The 18339-nt window shown below is 39.3% G+C and overlaps 1 protein-coding gene across 5 annotated transcripts; it reads right to left on the bottom strand.

Moving 5' to 3' along the window:
* Nucleotides 1-478: 478 nt before the first annotated feature.
* CD274 (CD274 molecule) lies at nt 479-13675 on the bottom strand. Of its 5 annotated transcripts, none has more exons than XM_038170981.2 (9): nt 13163-13671; nt 12165-12290; nt 9118-9186; nt 8059-8412; nt 7301-7582; nt 5943-6050; nt 3485-3541; nt 2481-2546; nt 479-1511 (listed from the first exon to the last, which is right to left on the bottom strand). In XM_038170981.2, the coding sequence occupies exons 2-9, from the start codon at nt 12193-12195 to the stop codon at nt 1489-1491; spliced, it is 990 nt and encodes a 329-aa protein (XP_038026909.2). In that variant the 5' UTR covers nt 12196-12290; nt 13163-13671; the 3' UTR covers nt 479-1488. The 5 variants fall into 5 exon arrangements, with proteins under 5 accessions (XP_038026909.2, XP_038026912.2, XP_038026913.2 ...); XM_038170984.2 differs by lacking the exon at nt 13163-13671 and adding an exon at nt 11141-11282; XM_038170985.2 differs by lacking the exon at nt 9118-9186 and having other exon boundaries at nt 13163-13675.
* Between the last annotated feature and the right edge of the window lie 4664 nt (nt 13676-18339).

Genomic DNA, 18339 nt, shown 5'->3' with positions numbered 1-18339 from the left:
CAAACAGCATGAATCAGCATGAGAACATGCAAGCTCTGCAATGAATTAATCACTTCACAGTAATTTATTTCACTTAACTTGGGTCTACTGTCACAATATTGATTATGAGAAGCATTTCTCTGTATACTCTTCTCTGTAAGGCAGCTTACTTAGACATACTAAATACAACTTTATATTAGCTAGATTGAAACCACTAGCAATGAAGACCTGGTCTGAGGCCTGCATTTGCATCTCTAGGAACGCACAACAAACTAACTTACTTTAAACTGAAAAAATGTAATTTGAGTCCAGTGAGATTCCAGATCTTCACTGTCTTGTCTTTGTGAGAGCAATCAGAGACTATATGTCTCTAATGAGACACACAGAGAACAGTGTGTGTCTACACCCTAATCTCAGGTACCTGAGTTTTCCACAAACAGCATGAGTAGTCCGAATACCACATATTAACAAGTCAAAGATGGAAAAAAAAAGCCACAAGAAAAATGAAACATATTTTATTAAAAAAATATAATGGAATATAACTGTGAACAGTATTGCAATAAATAATTTTCATCTGTGTATGACAAACAAACAAACAAGCTATGCACCTTGAAAAATGTAACAAAGCAGTAGCTTCGGAGGTGGGATCCACGAGTACATTCCATCAGCATTTCTGAACTAATCACAAGAACATACATTTCATGTCCTGACAGTGAGAAGGTTCCTCCTCTGTTGGCAGGATGAAAAAAAGGCAGTCCAAATCAAGAGCTGCTCTTTCTGAAGGTCCAAAGAGTTGCATTATCCCCAAATGGTAAATCAGAAGAGTAACAAGCGGTAACCAAGTAGTGCCAGCTAAATCAAAAGGAAATTAAAATCCCCAAAACAACTTTTTCAGAGAAAGGAACTTAGTATTATCTAATGATTTCCCTATCACTGTTATCAAGAAGGTTACAATGCCCATTTCAGACTTAGCTCTGAGTAGCCAATATTTTAAGATCAACAGTTAAGACAGAAAATGCCCTGTATGTACGGCACCTTCTCTTGTTGCACCCATATATTTTATGTGGACCAAAGTATTGAAAACATTCTTTACAAGCTGGAGGAAAAAATCTCTACACTGAATTGAGAGCTCAGGCATGTTAAAAAAGTGCAGAAGATGGACTATTTAAGAATTAGCTATGAAAATCCTTATGGTCATGGACCTAAAGTGCTTTACCTTAAAGACATTTTTAAATAGGATGTGTTCCTGAAAGTGCATAAAATTGAGAAAGCAGGAATGTGGACATTTAAATAAACACTTTCATACATAGTCACATATACAGAGGCCTGAATCCAAGGGCCTTTTATGATATGACAATTCTATTAACTTCACTGCAGTTTTCCTGAGTTACAATGATAAGGAAGAAGGTTGCAACCACAGAATAAAAACAAAATATTAGTATCTCCCTGAATACATAGAGCACAGAACAGCAGAACCATCAAACCTTCAGAAAACTTCCCCTTCTTTCTCTAAGTCTTCTCAATATGTATATCTGTAAAAGGAAGAATTACATAAAAAAAATCAAATCACAAAATGATAAATTAACGGAACATTTCATGCCTTTGTGACTCTTTCATAAAGTTTAGTGTAACCAAGAAAAATTCCTTTCATTGTCAGAATGAAAGATCTAAAATGAAATTAATATAAAGGTCATGTAGAGGGTGAACATGGCAGGAAGTAAAGTGGTAGTTCAAACACACAGGTGGAAACTGCTCTCTGAATAAATAGTGATATTTCTGTGGCTTAAGTCATTCTTTCTTTCAAAATCCAATACATTTTCTAGTGCCCTATTGTCAGTATCCCTAGCAGTGTAACCTTAAGCCCTAACATTTTGACTCATAGATCTGGACTTGCTTGCCCTTGTTTAGGTGTTTGTAAAGTTTAACAAGGAGGGATATGGAATGTAATTTAAGTGCTTTAGAGGTCAGAAAGAAGGTGAAAGAAAAATTTCAGTAATTTCACTTTTCTGATTTACACCAGGATCTACTTCAAGGGTTTCAGAGACTCAGTTACTTATTTTCTTGCTTTGCTGTGTCAGAATCTCATAGCTTGATACCACTTGAGTGGTAGTGATGGGTTAAGGTCTCCCTCTCCACCATCATCATCACTCCTTTGGTTGTGCTGGCACAACTATTTTTGTAGAAAAATATGAGCTAGATACAAGACTAATTTGTATATTTATATATCGTATCTTCTTTTGCAGGGCTTTTTTTTTTTTTTTTAAACTAGATTAGTTATTTTTATATATTTCCCAGCAGACAGACAGTGCTGACAGTTAATTTCTAAGAGGTAATAGAAGGCTAAGCTCTTGAAGACTCCATCTGTTGAAACAAGGAACTAGATAAAGTAGCCATGAATCAAGACTCATGAATCCAGACTTAGGTCATTAGACGTGATGACAACGAATGATTTATGCTGTGTGAAATTTGCTACTATTTTTACCATTATCATTTATACTTACATTTCAACTCTTCCTCTTCAAAATGAGGACCTCTCCAGTCATGTGTATCCTTATCTTTTGGCAGCTCTTAAAACAAACCATAGACATACAGATAACAGTCAGCACAAATTAAACTACTCATATAGTGATTAATCTTTGTAAAAAGGTGCTGTCTCAGGCCTACCAGGAAGCATGTGACTTAAACACAGGCCAGGGAAGAGACTAATACCAAATATTGTGTCCATTTGGGGCAAGTATAGTTAAAAGAAGTTTTCTTCAGGGAAAAAAAAAAAAAGAAGTCTATATGAACTAACTTTCACAGAGTAGTATAGTTTAAAGCAGTTTCTAAAAAAAACCAAACAACAAATAAAACACACACACAAAAAAAAAAACAAACAAAAAAAACCAAAAACTGTAAGCCATCACAAGAGAAGGCTAAAGGATTTTAATTTCTTCTCTCCCTCTTTAAATATTAACTGTCTCCACTTTCACCTCCATTTCTAATTGTCATGGTGGTACTGGTCACCCAGTGAACTTTACTAACTAGCACTAGTATCTCAACAGGAGGAAAAAGAAGCTATTAGAGAACTTCTTTCTGTGATCCTCTCAACAGCCTTAAATGCACATTATAATACTGGAAATAACACATGATCAATGTACCTAAAACTCCAGATCAGATTCTATGCACTAGGATGTGCTGCCATCCAACGTACTGAGGTGTACATTCCAGGCAGCAGGTCTCATCCTGTCACTGACTTCCTAAATCACAGACCATACCTGCTTCTAGAACAGGTATGCTTTTTTTTTTTTTTCACGTTTTCTTTTCAAGAAGTTAACAGAGTAATCAAAACTGACTCTTCAATTTCTACTTGTTACTTAAACAGAAAGTAGAAAGCAAAACGACAGCTGAATGTAGTTTTGCCTATTGTTGTCACCATGACAGAATGGATTCTCAGTTAAAGAATCATTTCTCAGTTATTTCCACAAGAGTCACACTGAGATAGATTTATGCCATAAGTACATACTTGCTATATTCATTGATGAGTTAGCCATGCACGTTCTCTTGTCCTTACTTGTACTAGCTGAAAAACAATAAGAGACAAAAAAAAAAAAAACAAATCAAAAGCAGAATACTCATTTTAGATCTAGTACGGACTTAAGCACACTGGTAGGAAGGGTACTCTTAGCATAGTGTCATGATGGTTCTCAAAACTCTCCACTTCTTCAAAGGCTTTAAGATGTACTCTTTAGTGCCTTTCGTCTGCCAGTTCTCCTTCTTGTTTCCTTTCTAGTTGCAAAACCATTGGCATCCTACACTAATATGACAGAAAAGTACTCGTTCAAAGGTTTTTTTCACCCAGAATTTGAACATATTGTGCAACAGAGAACAAGAAGGGAGACAAAAGGGGGGGAAAGCACATCTTCCAGGGAGGTTCTGTTCTTAAAGAATCATCTGGCTGTTGATCTAGGATAGCCTGGGTTTTAAAGGAAAAACACTCTCACTACTTCAGCTTCTCAATCAATTTGTTGTTTATGACACACATATATATAGCATAATCATGTTAATCACATATATCATGTTAATCAAATACACATGTATATATATATTATCATGTATACATGCACATGATAAAGAAAACTCAAGCAACCTAGGAAACTTCTGACCTTCACTGAAATCCCCAGATGGGAATCTTCAGAGAAGTCAAGGATTTTGCTGTCTCTTCTTCCACTTTCATGTTCTACTCCTGTTCCTATTATGTTCCTAGCAGTATACTCTTAGACATGTAGGTTACGTACAGCCTTACTGCAGCCTGTTAACATCTCCTGCAAGCCTGCTAAACTTTACGAACACTTCTCCCAGGACATGTTTCCATAGCATCTATGCATGAGATGAGTTTGTAACGTGAATATCCACATTAAATTCTACCATGTATTTCATAGATTTTGAACATGAAGACTCGTTGTAGATGTTGTGGTTTTGTGTTATTTGCAGCCAGAAACTGGTGCTGTTTCTGACTTTCACTAGGAAAGAGAGAGCTGGCAGACAGGAAAACCAGTTCTGGTGCACAGCCTGAGAAAGCACATCTCTCTTAGTGTACAAAGTTTTGAGACAACCCTTGATAAGACATTACAACAAGCCTTTGCATTAGTTCCAGCTTAATTTCATGGCAGCTACCCATTTACGTCTACTATAAAATTGGGGAATTTCAAAAGAAGAACTCAGGTTACTGTCTTGTTCATTTTCATCTGGTAACATTTAGCTGAATCATGTTGGCATGTTACTACAATGCTAAGAGTACTGTATCAATGCCTCTAGTACTTTTTCTCTGCATGAAGCTTGACAAGAAAAAAAAAACTCAAAAACTATTTGGAAGGAAAAAAAAAAGTAGCTATAGATAAGCTAAAAAAATAAAAATCGCAAATTTATTATAATTTGAGGAAGAGTTCCAGCCAAAAATAGAATGTTCAGAAAAAGACGCTTTCCTTATGATATTTTCAAATGAGTCCCAATGAATGTTCTGAGGTTTGCATGATTTTATCGTATGTGTTAAAAAGTAAAAAAGTATCACTGATTACAAAATCCTTGAACAAATCCATCATCCCATAAGGAAGGGATGTATGTGTGTGTGTATGAAGTACTTACTTCATACGAACTTACTGTTATGCGACACATTTCACACTTCTTTTTTTTAATCTTGGTGCATAAGTGTATTATTTTCATGCATGAATACATTAGAATTAGTTCTCCAAGGTTTTCCTCTGGCTTGTAGCAAATTAAAACAAATTACTGCCAATGCTTTCAGTGTAGTGTGATGCTGAAAATATCCAATTCAAGTCAGTCAAGTGAACTGAAAAACCTCAAAACTGAACAAAGAAATGGAACAAGTGGTATCAAGCTTCAGTGCAAACCTCTTGTGAAAAAAAAAAATCTTTCAGATTCAAAATGTTGGACATATCACTTCATGTGTAATGTACCATTTTAATGGTATTTTAGCCAAAATGGAGATATATCTACAGTCCATAACAGATTATTAAAAAAAATGCACACAGTTCAGAGATTGCAGCAAAAAGTCTTTTAAAAAAATGAAAGCGCCCTATCTGCTCTGAGCATTCAGGTCCCCAGTTAAAAGGGAGGACACAGAATAGCTTCCATTTCTAGTAGGTGCATAAACTCTGCTTTGGTGGTTCAACAGATTAAATACTAATTGTATTGCTCTACCTCATTACCTGTAAGAAAAAGTAATAACAATCCATGGTAAATGGTCTGTGAGGGGCTGACAACCTCTTCCACTATGCTAACTTAACAGCTAGCATCTGATTAGATCAGGTGAAGAAACAAAAATAAACTGTGGTAAAAAATGAATGGTTTCAGGATGAAGGATCTAAGGCGGGCTTTTATTATTTCATCCCACCTCTGGGAGGATGAATCAACAGAACAGATTGATAACAACTGCAATACACCAAAATAAATAACTTGAATACCTTTTCTTATGCAGAGAATAAATAGCACTGATCCAACGAGAGCAATCACAACGACAATTGCCCCAACAAAGCGTCTGCTCTCAGGCCGAAGCACATCATCAGCTGAATCTTCAGGAAAAACAAGTAGGGGAAAGACATTGCAGAATTACATAAGCTTCTCCCTTTTTCTTTCATTTTCATCCTACTACTTTTGCTATGAGCATTCTAGATGGACGTGGTAACAGACTTTTAGTTTGCATCAGCATCACCTGGTGCTGATGATTCACTTCAGCGTATCTCATTACCCCATTAAAGGCAAAAGAGATAGAACATATTCATATCTATCTTTCCTTCCTGTGTTCCATATGACAGTGCCTTTCCTTCCTGTCACAAATCCTGTTTATCACCAAGGTACAAAGTCTACATCCAGCTTAAAGTCCTTCTGTCAGGACTACAGGAACAGTTGTTAGAGAAAGAGTCCCTTTGTTGTGGTAAAGCTATAATGCATACAGGTGGCTTCCTTGAAACCCAGATGCATTTATTGTCAGAACTGAACTCACCCTCTCACCACCCTTTGAAAGGCTTACTTAGCTTTCCTACTCTGAGCTGACTGTTTTCACCCTTGTCACTCCCAAAAAGCATGCCAGCACCATCATTTTTAAGATTGCATGAGCAAGTGGACCATGGAAACGACCGGAGTAACAGTCTGATAAACAGTAATATTGCTTGTTAGCTGGCTCTCCAGCCTAGCTGAACTATGTCATAGGTACAATGCAAAAAGGAAGAGTAAGCAAAAGTAGTAGGTGTGGTACCCAATTAAAAGGTCTAATGGGAAGTTGTATTGGTCTTTGTGCATCTTCCCTCAATCCACATTTTATCAGGAAAAATATTTGTGTAAAATTTGTTAAATTTAAATATGGTCACAGCAAAAGCTGTATTCAGCTGTATTCAGCTGTATTCAGACCAGTTTGTTCAAATTTACTTGGCAATTCTCAACATCAAAACAGAATGGTTTTTGAAAGGTGTATTTAATTTACATGGAAAGGTCTCATTTCTAGACTTTTTTGAAAGTTTTAAAAGCTACAAGCTTTTCAAATAATTGAACATTTTTAACAGGTTCATATGCAATTACCATGTAGGTGAAATTCATGTAGGCCATGCAAAATTTTAACCACGGAACAACTAGATCCTTCCACACAAACATAATGAACATGTTGTTATGGTGGAAGTGTACATTAATAGCAAAATGTAACATACAGGTATTTCTTTTTAGCCTTTTCAAAATTATACAGGAAAAAAAAATAATGGCTGATCCAACTGGGACAAAATTACACAATATCTTAAAATGCATTACTTTAAATGAAATTTACAAAAGTTACCTGCTATGTATAAAATTGCAGATGTATTTTTTTGAAGCTCCTTATTCCAGAAGATACAACGAAAATTCTCGTGAGTCCTATTTTTGATTGTGAGTGTACTTGTTACACGATATAGCTGGTCACTTCCAGTTTCATAACTTGTATCTGCCTTATCAGTCAAATCCTCACACTCTCCATTTTGCCATATCACTTCAGCTTTTGGGTATCCTTCTGATTGACAGGTTAACTTCCATTCCTTGTCTCCTGTGCTCACCACTCCTTGGGTTATGTTTCTATAAGGAGCTAAAGAAATTAAATAAGATGATTACCAGGAGGAAGCTAAAAGAACAACACATATAAGCAAGATACCTTTTCTTTATCCCCAAGGATAAGGCCCTTGGGCCAAGTTTCTGTGCTTGGGCCAAGCTTGGCTTCTGTAAATAATACTCCCGATAGAAAAAGTAAATATCACTGTTGTGTGTCTCTACAGTAATTGAGGTACAGGGTTTATTACAGTGTTGACACTGTTCTGGAAGTTGCAATAGCTTTCTGATCTTTGCGCTGTCTAAATGGTTTTTGCCACACCATATGTCTGGAAAATAAAGGACAGAACATGGATTCCACATAGATGAAGACACAGCTGTGCAGTGGCCACGAGGCTTTTCCTGTCTCCAGAAAGCTTTCTTGAAATGCTAGTGCAGACACGCCTTCCTTCCAGGATGCCCCCAAAATCTTTCAACAGTATCATCTAGCAGTGAACATCCTGTGGTAGAACTCACCCTGAACCTTCAGATTGATGGTCTTGTAGTCAGCTCCCCCATAGTCAATAAGACAGCGGTAAAGCCCTGCATCTCTGAGCTTCACGTCCATGATCTGAAGGAGAGACTGCCCCAGCTTCAGATTCTCTTTCAACAATTTTATTCTCCCCCTAAAGTCACTGTGCTGACTTTTGAAGTCTTCCTCCCCTTTGAAAAGTACATACACATCCTTTCCAAGTTCATCTTTTTTTTCCCAGCTGACACTTAGATCTCTAAACTTTAGTTTCCCATTCACTGGAAATGTGCATTCCATGGTCACATTGTTGCCTAGTTCCACGATGTAGAGTGACTGGGGAGCTTCAACAGTGAATAAAGCTGAAAAACAAAATTTGAAAGAAAACTTAATTTTCCAATTATAAGCCTAATTTTGAAAGTCACGCTTTATCAAACACACTGTATATATAAGTATAAATGACATTTTAAGGACTAAAAGTATCTGCCATGTTCTTAAAGTTGAACTTTTTTTGCGTGCATTTTCCCAAGTTTGGGACAAACAGGGCTATTTATACCTGCAGAAACCTGCTTTGTGCACAAATGCACAAAAAAGCAGTACGTGTATATTAAAAATAGCTGTATGCGTGCATACACCCCCTCAGATGTTGCTTTCAGAACACCACTACAGTACCAGGCAATTGTTAGTGCCTCTTATGAGAATGTTCTGTTCATATAAACATCAATTCTTTTTACACAGGATTTTCAAAAATACATAACAATTCTCAAGCCTCACACTGACACAAAAGAAAATTTCGTGTAATGCAAATAGTACCTTGTCGTAGTTGCTGTCTGGGCTGAACACTGACAAGGATTTTAACCTGCCCCCATATCAAACCGTCCATATTAAGCACATTAATCTAGTTTAATGTAAAAGCATACGATGACCTTTCTATGTAAAACAGTAAGCTAAAAAACCCCGAACACCAGCACCTGCAGGAAAACTGAGAGGTTAACATTTCCATGCCTACACGTAGAAAAGAAAGACACTTAAATAGTTCCGCTACTTCTTACAACTCAGCTTCTTACCATTTAGGAAACACCAGTAGAATGAAAACATATACAGAAACAAAGGCTTTTCCATGATGTAGGTAGAACCTAAAATGATAAAATAATCAAAGAACATTAATCTCTGCTTGTTTTCTAACTTCCACTGTAAAATATACTTCACAGTCACTCCACACAAAGAACTAGACACAAGGCACTGAGTTCCACTCTAGTAAAAGGGATGACAAAATTGTGTTTAGGTCAGGCAGGGATGGGTCCTTCCTGGATGGGTCCAGGAAGAGCAACTACATTCATTTCCTTTAAACAAATTCCTTGCTTATGGTGAAACATGGATTTTATCACTTCCATCAATTACTAAACAATTACTCACAAATTCCCAGATGTTCCCATAAACCGTAGAAGGAAGTGTCCTTCCTGCTTGAAGAGGAGGGAGGATTTTTTCTACATGCATTCACTGGAAGAAACGGAACTCAGTTCTTCCCACCAGTTGGCCTTACTTTAATGTACTGTGAACACAACCCACCTTATGACACCTGGTTTCAGGTGTCATTCAGGTGTCACAGGGCTTGTGAAGTTGCACATATTCTGAGCGGAATTTGTGTGGTGAGTAACAACTTCATGAGCATCCACACAACGGTGCCTTTGTAAAACAGTGACACAGAAAGCCTACAAACTCTGCTTTCTTGAATTTCTGCTGCTTTACCTCTGAGTATGCAAATTATATCAGTTTTCCAAGAGATTCCTTCCCCTCTTTACTGATATGGCTTTTATACTCCTAGATAACACTTAAACTTAGAAAACACTGATTCACGTCAATTCTCACACTCACCTTCACGTGCCCACTGCACGTGCATTTTAAGTCAGAGCAGTACTAGCAGTACTATCTAAATAAAACTTGCATTTTGGATACCCAAACAGACACAGAAATAAGGAAAGACTGCATTCAACAGTTTTCTAGTGGTGGTTTCAGCATTTGCATAAGAAATTAGGCAACTGTGATAACCATTAAATTTCCTAACTCCTTAGATTTTCACTGGACTGCAAATCCTACCATTTTAAGTGTTTTTCTTTCTTTGGTTTTCAACATTAATATGATAAAAAATTAAAAATATTGCCCTGAGTCATTAAGACATGTGACTTCACAGTAACTTAGATTAAGAGGATTAGCTTCAAGAGAATTTGATTCAAGCTACTCTTTTCCTCTGACAGATGCTCCCTGATCCCAACAGGACATTTGCAGAAGGCAATACAGATGGAGCTGAGAAAGGGATCCAATCTAACACATGGGACATTCTCCTAAAAAGGACAGGAAAAAACAGAGACCCTCATCATGAAAGATTTGTTCCGTTGATGAATAAATTCTTTATGTGGTTAGGTACCCAATTCATTCTTTAACCACAAATGATGTTCTCAAAAGCACTAGCAACTTGCTGCCTGTGGGTACTTACGAGTTTCTGGTGACGCACATGCATCAAAATGCCTCTGTCATTATGCCACTGCCTAAGAAACAAAGCAGGTCAGCACTCCAACTAAGCTCCAGAGCAAAGCTGCTCAAACAAGATAGTGAAATACTGGTCTCACAAGTGTGCCCTGATTGTACTCACTCTGACACATCTGCACTCTGCACAGCGAGCCTCTGACACTGACCGAATAAGCGTGCAGGCGTTCTGTGCCCCCAATGGCAGGATGACCGGAGCTGCAGTATGCTCATGCCCAAAACAGTCTACTCTCTTCAAAGCAGACAGAGACCAGAGCTGAGAGGCTGCCCAGAAAAAAAACAGCATGTGGACTACTGTCATGGGATGATAACCATACCTGGGCATGCATTGCCTATGGTACCCGCTATTGTGTAGGCATTACCTCCAGGAGAGGTGTTCTGATTAACTGCTGGGAGAGGGATGATAATGATAGCCAGTAAGCTCTTCTATGGTTCTCAGACCTGCGACTCTATCCTGAAATTGTAAAACTCTAATTTCTATGCTTTCTCCCATTGCAGAGGAAGACAAGCCTTGCTACACACAAAAAATGTATAAGTATTACTTACAAAATTCCTCAAGACCAAGAAAGTATGCTGTTGTAATCAATTTTTCACTTCCAGTGAGAAGAAAAGTAGGTCCAGGTCAAATCCAAATGCATGCGAAAAAACTTGCTGCAGTAACCATTACAGACCTTTCTTCTTTTTTACCCTGAGCAAAAGCAGACACTAGCTGGCTCAGTTGAATCAGCTTGAGACCCAGATGCCAATCAAAGATCTTCACCAAAGCTTACTGTTTTTCTTACAGAGCCTACCAAAATGCCCCTTCTTTCCTTCTGATGATTTCTGGTATCTATAGACAACACCGTTCCATAAAAGCAAAAAGATATTCACAGCAAAAAGTAGTCTTCAGTGTTGCTGCCTGTTTGGTTCCCTCACAATCCAATGGAGATGACAGGAAGAACAGAACTATTTGACCAAGTCTTCTTGTGACAGCACTTAAATGTTGATTAACTCCACCTACTCCTTCAGGAAACTTCCCCATAACAGGAAAATTCCCCACTAGGGAAAATTCTCTATTGCTACCAGTGGTTCACAGTAACAAGACACTGTTGGGAAAATTAGTACGTAAAATGCCATAGGCATTTTAAGAAACATATCATCTCAGTACAGCAACATGTGAGCAACAGCCCTTAGTATGTTAATACCAAGCGACAGTTTTTACCATGTGTGGTACTGAACTAACAATGACTGGAAATTTCTGCACAATGTATTGCGTGTGCAAAGCTCATAAATAGGAATAAACCGAAGAGCACCGTCTACCCTTCTCCGGGATAACAGATCCTCGCTCTACAAGATCAGAGCATGGTCATGCTTCTTGCTGTGCCACTGTGTGGTACAAGACTTGTTAAGCCTGTGTGTTAGCTTAGCAAAAAAAAATAATAAAAAAAAAAACAATAATAATAATAAAAAAAAAAACAAGCATGAAAAGCCAAAAGATGCTACTTACATTAGCCTGCTCACTGTTAACGGGATAACCTTGTCAACAGCACAAAATATGACTTTAAATGTATTTCAGTGTAAGTTCACTCACCTACGTTGCCTTCACGTATCTCAAAAAACATTTGAGATTCTCAGAAGAGTTAAAATACTGTGAAATGACCACTTCAAAGTTTTCAGGAAATGTTTTCTTCTTTCTACCTGGCAGCCTACTCAGTACCTGTCATGGAAGCAAAAGCACATAACAGACAAAATTGGTAAGAGCTGGGCTTTTTGCTTCAAGTGTGGGAGGAACATGACAGCAGTATATGAAACAGCTGAATGTAACCTTTAGGTTCTCGTAACCTGAAACTACCTTAGCAGGCTGAGGGGGTGGATTTCCATAATAGGTGAGACTGATGAAGTCTTATTTCCACCACTTTCTTCTGTGCTTAAAAACACATTTACTGACATTTTATTTTTTTCAGAAACGAAGGCACAAAAAAAAAAAAAAAAAAAAAAAAAAAAAATCTGTGAAGTTATGACTTTGAGACCACAAAAGCCATCACCGTAGCCAGAGTCATTAATTCAGTTTCCCCTTTTTCATTGCTTGCCTTGAGCTCACAGGGCTGGACTTTCCATCCAAGTGTTTAGCAGCAAGCAAAAGACCACGGAGGTTATTTTTACAGTTACATATATATATATATATATATATATATGTATGTATGTATATGTATATATATATTTTTATAGGTAGGTATACAGATTTTTATATATTATTATATGCAATGTATTATAGCATAAACGACGGCTGTGTATATATATATGTGTGTGTGTATATGTATATATATATATACACATTTTATAGCATAGACAACTACAGTGGTGGTCTTTTTGTTTGTTTGTTTTGTTTTGTTTTGGGGGGGGGGGGGCTTTTTTCTCTCTATTTTTCGGGAGGGGTGTTGCTGCCCCACAGCACAGACGGAGACCCCCCCCCCCCGCCCGTCGCTGCTCCCCATGGTCTCCAGGCGGCGGTCCCGGCCCCCCCCCTCCCCACCACCACCATCACCACCGCGACCCCCCCCGCTGCCTCCCGGCCCGGCTCCCCCCTACCTGCCGCTGCCGCCTGGCTCCCTGCCGGCCCCGGCGGCTGCTGCCGGGGCTACGTTGGGCGGCTGGAGGCGGCTCCGGCCCGCCCCGGCCCGGCCCGGCCCGGCCTCCCCGCTGAGCGCCAGCCCTCAGCCCCCGGCCGCCGGGAAGTGCTGCGAGTTGCGGTCCTCGGGCGGCCAGGAAGGGGCCTGAAAAGCACCCCCGGGCGGCTGAGGCATCGTGCCGTGAGTCAGGCAGCTGCCCCCGAGGCTTTCCCATTCCTGAACGCCCGGCGCTGACGGGAAATAAAACCGAAAGCGGAACGGGGTGCCCCGGGGTGTTCCCCCCCCCCTCCCGGCACCTCTGCCGCCACCGCCGCCCTTCGGAAGCGCAGCACCGGGTGCGTGGCTCCAGCAGCTGCTCCCGTAACTTTCCCAAAAGACTTCAGCCCCCAAGTTCAGGGCACTCGTGAGCTGAAGAACGAAAATGTGCGCTGAGGCACTGCTGAGTGCTTCAGGAGATTCAAGGAAACTCAATGTAATCACACACAGATGGGTGCTGGGGCGTGCTGAGGATGATCTCTGCTCCCTCTGCCATAAATGTCAGGCACTGCCATCTCCTGTACACACTTAGCATTATTTTATTTTATTATTTATTTATTTTTTTGCGGGGCTGTAGACCAGCAGATGGGTGGCAGGTGAGCACCCCTCCCGATAAGCCGGCAGGTTTCCTGTTGGCACGGTGTGCTGCTGTGGAAAAAAGCTCCTCTGCACCCCCGCAGGGTCCCCAGGGCCCCCAGGTTGTCCCATAACAGAAAGAGCATTGACAGAAAGGGCAACAACCCCTCCTTATCTCCTCTGCCTGTCCTTCCTAAAGAGCCTGCACCCTTCCATTCCAACACTCCAGTCATGAGAGCCATCCCACCGTGTCTCTGTAGTGCCAATAAGGTCATAGCCCTGCAGACGCGTGAACATCTCCATCCTCTTGTTTACATGTATTTCCCATGCTACATGTGTTAGCATGAAGATATTTAGCATTAAGTTGGGCCTCTGATGAAACTGACTTACTGTCTGGAGTGGCTGAAATTCCTTTGTGCTGCTTTTCAGGTGCTCTCCTGCTGACCCATGACCCTTCTGCAGGCTCTGGGCATCTATTGCTGACACTGGCATCAAACCGGGAGGAGTGGGATGGACTGAGGTTCTCCTCCACAGGCAACTGTAGTTTAAAGCCCTCTTTGCAACCTTAGCAAGCCAATGATTGAAGATGATTTTCCCTTTCTCTGACAGGTGGACCCCATCAGTCCCCAAAAGACCATGTTTCTCAAAGCAAGTCCCATGGTCTAAGTAGCCAAACCCTTGTCTGTGACACCAGTCCTGTAACCATCTATTGATTTGCCAGATTCGATTGGACCTTTCAATCTCCTTGCCTTTGACTGGGAGAACTGATAAAAAAATACCTGTGCTCCAGAGTCCTTCACTGCTGCTCCCAGGGCTCTGTAATACCACTTGATACTCCTCAGACTGCTCCTGGCTTCGATGCTGGTGCCCATGTGAAACAACGTGAGAAGAATTGAGTAGAAACAAAAAATGGGATGATAAACAATTCTCTATTCTTACAGTGAACAAAATATTTTAAATTCAACTAGGAATGGAGAAGAGAATCAGACCTGGTTGGCATATACAGCACTTGTCATGTAAGAGTCCCAGCTGGAAACCAAAATGAGCAAATATTAGCTAATCAAACATTATTCCTGGGCAAGCATTAAGCAGCAGCATATCTCTGTAGGAATGTCTTCACTTGGAAATTACAAGGTGAAGCAGATCTGTTCCATACTTCATTATCTGTTATGTCCCCATCCAAATGTAAATTTTACCACCTAAATGAACAAAGAAATTTGGGTTTTGATTAAAAAACAAAACAGGAATTTGAGGAGTTGGAATCAAATTTACACATTCAGTTTTGTCCTTCCAGTTCAGATTGGTGCCGTTCATGGAGGTAATTACTGTAACTAATTAATCTAATATTTCATACAGTTAAAATTGCTTGGTAATAAATATGACGTTGTGGCATACTTAAAAGTATAGATAGGTACTGTACCTAAAAATAAAGCTACACAAAAGCAGACAGGTCTGAGAAACCTCTTTCCAGTCAGAACAACAAATGACTATTAAAACATTCCCAGAATGAAGAGGAAGCTTCTTGTTTAAGTGCAACATTACTAAGCTGATAAGTGCTTTAGTTAACTAAGAGGATTAGATAACACTGGGACTTCCCTTATTGCAAACAAAAAAATTGCTGTGTCAAAGCCAAAGGTTTATAGGTCTGTGTACATGCTTGGATTTTCAAAGTTTGTGTATCTATATACATTCATTTACTTCCTTTTCTCAAAAGACAAACCATAATAGGGAAACAAAAGAATCTTCAAGGATTGAAATATATATATTTTTTTTCATTAACCTTTAGATAGCAAAAATCTGGAATTTTTGCTGAACAATCCTTCCCAAAAGAGAAATACGCAACTCTCACAAGCCAAAGAATTAATTACCATGGGATTAAAGAAGTCTTACAGTCATTTATGTTTACAGTCAGTACATTTTTAGTTACTCTGAAATGAAATCAATTAAGAAGACTGACACAGACACAAACTTCCTTTGCAAATGTTTATACCACAGGCTATCTCTAGCATGATTTGATTACTTCTTAATTTTGTTTATGTAGTGGAAATCGTTTTACAAATTATTACGGTAAAATTCTAATAGATTCTTCCCACTGCACTACATACAAAGATAAGAGAAAAAAAATGCCTGTGTTCTTTCCATCGTTTCATCTGGTTTTGTTTGTTTGGTTTGTTTTGTCTTGTTTAGTCTCCTTTTCTTTCACATCATGCAAAAATCACATTTAATTTATCCAGTGAACATCTAAATTGGCACAGGTAACAATTACTTCCCTTTTATATCTAGTCAGAAATATTTTATTCCTCATGTAATTTAGGGCAGATAACAAATCAGAGGAGAAAATTAAATATGTTTCATCCATGGTGTAGTTCCAGTGACTTTAATGGAATAATGGAGTAACAGAGACAAATCATCTGGGTGAATATGGGCCAGCTATGGCTTTCAGGAGTGTGTTGCATTACTCCATCTGCTTTGGCCCCAGAGCAAGTATTTCCAAATTATTACTGCTGCTAATTTACGTGGAAGTCAAAATTAAAATTGCATTTGTATGTTAAAATGGTTATCAACAGGCCATAGCCTGGGGCATTTGAATAAGAGCCTTTGCTTAAACATAGGTTTTATACTGCTGTGATCCACAGGACAATTTTTCTTGGCTGATGATGTGCCAGCACATCATAAATAAGGCACAGTACCAAAGTAGACTTGGCAGAATCACTTTGACCCAATCTCCGGCTCCCTGATTTTGCATTTGAAGCACAGTAGTACCAAGGCAGTGATGGAGCTGTAGATAGGTATCAATCAGCCCAGCAGGATATAGATTATGGATTTGATTGTGGCTTTTCAGAGTGCTTATGATTTCCTGTGAGCAATGTGCCTTAGGGAGGGGGAAGGTAAGAAATGGGACAGAACATGTCCCTCACTGATACCATCAATTCATGGGGTACCATGGATATTCATAGTATCAGTGAAATTGCTCAGCTTGTGTCTGGAGCAGCAAGCAGGTGTCAGTAAGGGAAGGCAGGAGCCGCTGTCCATGTTGCATATGGGCTCCTCTCCAGTGACTGGAGTCTGGTGTAGCTCAAACCTGCCTCTCCTCCACGTGCATAAACCACAGTGGCTCATTATGCCTCTTTCAAAACTAGTCTTCTTTCTCTCCACTTCTTCAATCTCCAACCCTATCTTCAGAAACTATCCCCATTTCTCTAGCACGCAGCTACAGTTTCCCCCTATTCTTTATTCTGGGAAATTGAAAGGTGCTGCCTCATCACGTTACCTCCTCCACAGAAACCAGACCTTTGCAATATAGAGGTCTATGGGAATTGCTGCACAGTGGTTTACTGCACACTGGAATAGCAGTCTGCTCAGGAAAAGAAGGAATATGGACAGACTGAAATGGTTTTCTTGGCTGAAAGGGGGGTGGTGAGTGGGGGTGGATGACATTTTTGGTAAACTGCTTGGAGGGAAATTGGCATTCTCTGAAATTTACTAGTGAGAGACCCCTCAACCACGATTTTCTCCCCTGAGGCCCTGTTATACAGAGGTACCAGTCTCTAGCTTGCAAGGGGAGGACTGCCATCTCGCGTGGAGCTGGAGTATAGCAGGAAATTTCTTCCCTGTTATCTCTGCAGCACACCAGTAAGCACGACCTCGGAGAGCTGGTGCCCCCTTCCTCTTCTCTTGGAGGCTGTAGTCTCCTGCTCATGCCGAGGTCGGCCTCTATCTTTATGTCTGAGAATGTATTGAATAGTCTCAGTGAAGTATGCCATAACAGGACTTTTCAACTTTCCTAAGACTGGCAGCTAGCATTTTAGGAAGGAAAAAAAAAAAAAAAAACACGCAGGTAAGCATTTTTGTTCAAGTAAGCACTACAATCACTCCAGTATAATTACTAGCTTTTGGTAAAAAAACCTGGCTTTCAAAGGTGTATGCAGAATTTTGTGCTGTAGATCTTTATCCTTCCGAGTGTTTACACCTATATGCAGTTAAATCAACAGACTTATTCTATACTGTAAAATGAGTTTATGAATTAGGTGGACTACTCTGCCAAACACTGTGAGTTGAAAATACATCCTACCATCACCTTTTTAATGGATGTATCTCCTCACAAACTGCATGTGTTCAAGAGATCAAACATTTTCAGAGGCATTTTCAAGATATCACAAAAACTGTATCTGCAAGTTTTTAGAAAGACCTGAAGTAAATTTAAGTAATTTTCTATATTAGAAAAAAAAATATATATTTTTCTTCTTTATCTTTCTCCTGTTTTTGCCTTGTCATTAAAAAAAATAAAGGAGGGTCATCATGGAGATAACACAAAAAATTATTCTGTGAGAAAAAGACAGCTTCTTCTCAGACATTAAAAAAAATAATAATAATAATAAAAAAGTATGTATTTAGAAAACATACAAATACTGACAGCAAGAATCATTGTCAGGTTAAGACATCAGCAGATGTGAGAATTTTAAAATGACAGGCACTGCTGAGAGTCAGATTCATAGAAAAGTCCAGGTTGGACAAGACTGTGAT

This window comes from Anas platyrhynchos, chromosome Z (assembly GCF_047663525.1).
Source record: "Anas platyrhynchos isolate ZD024472 breed Pekin duck chromosome Z, IASCAAS_PekinDuck_T2T, whole genome shotgun sequence".
Classification (NCBI taxonomy): Eukaryota; Metazoa; Chordata; class Aves; order Anseriformes; family Anatidae; genus Anas; species Anas platyrhynchos.
Note: the sequence above shows the minus strand (reverse complement) of the source record. Positions and strands in the feature narration are given on the sequence as shown.

Coding starts and splice junctions, on each gene's coding strand:
- CD274 (XM_038170981.2), bottom strand. CDS start 12,195: ATGTTTTTTGAGATACGTGAAGGCAACGTAG. Junction 9,187..12,164: donor GATACGTGAAGGCAACGTAG/GTGAGTGAACTT, acceptor TTATCATTTTAG/GTTCTACCTACATCATGGAA. Junction 3,542..5,942: donor TATTCTCTGCATAAGAAAAG/GTATTCAAGTTA, acceptor ATTGTTTTTCAG/CTAGTACAAGTAAGGACAAG.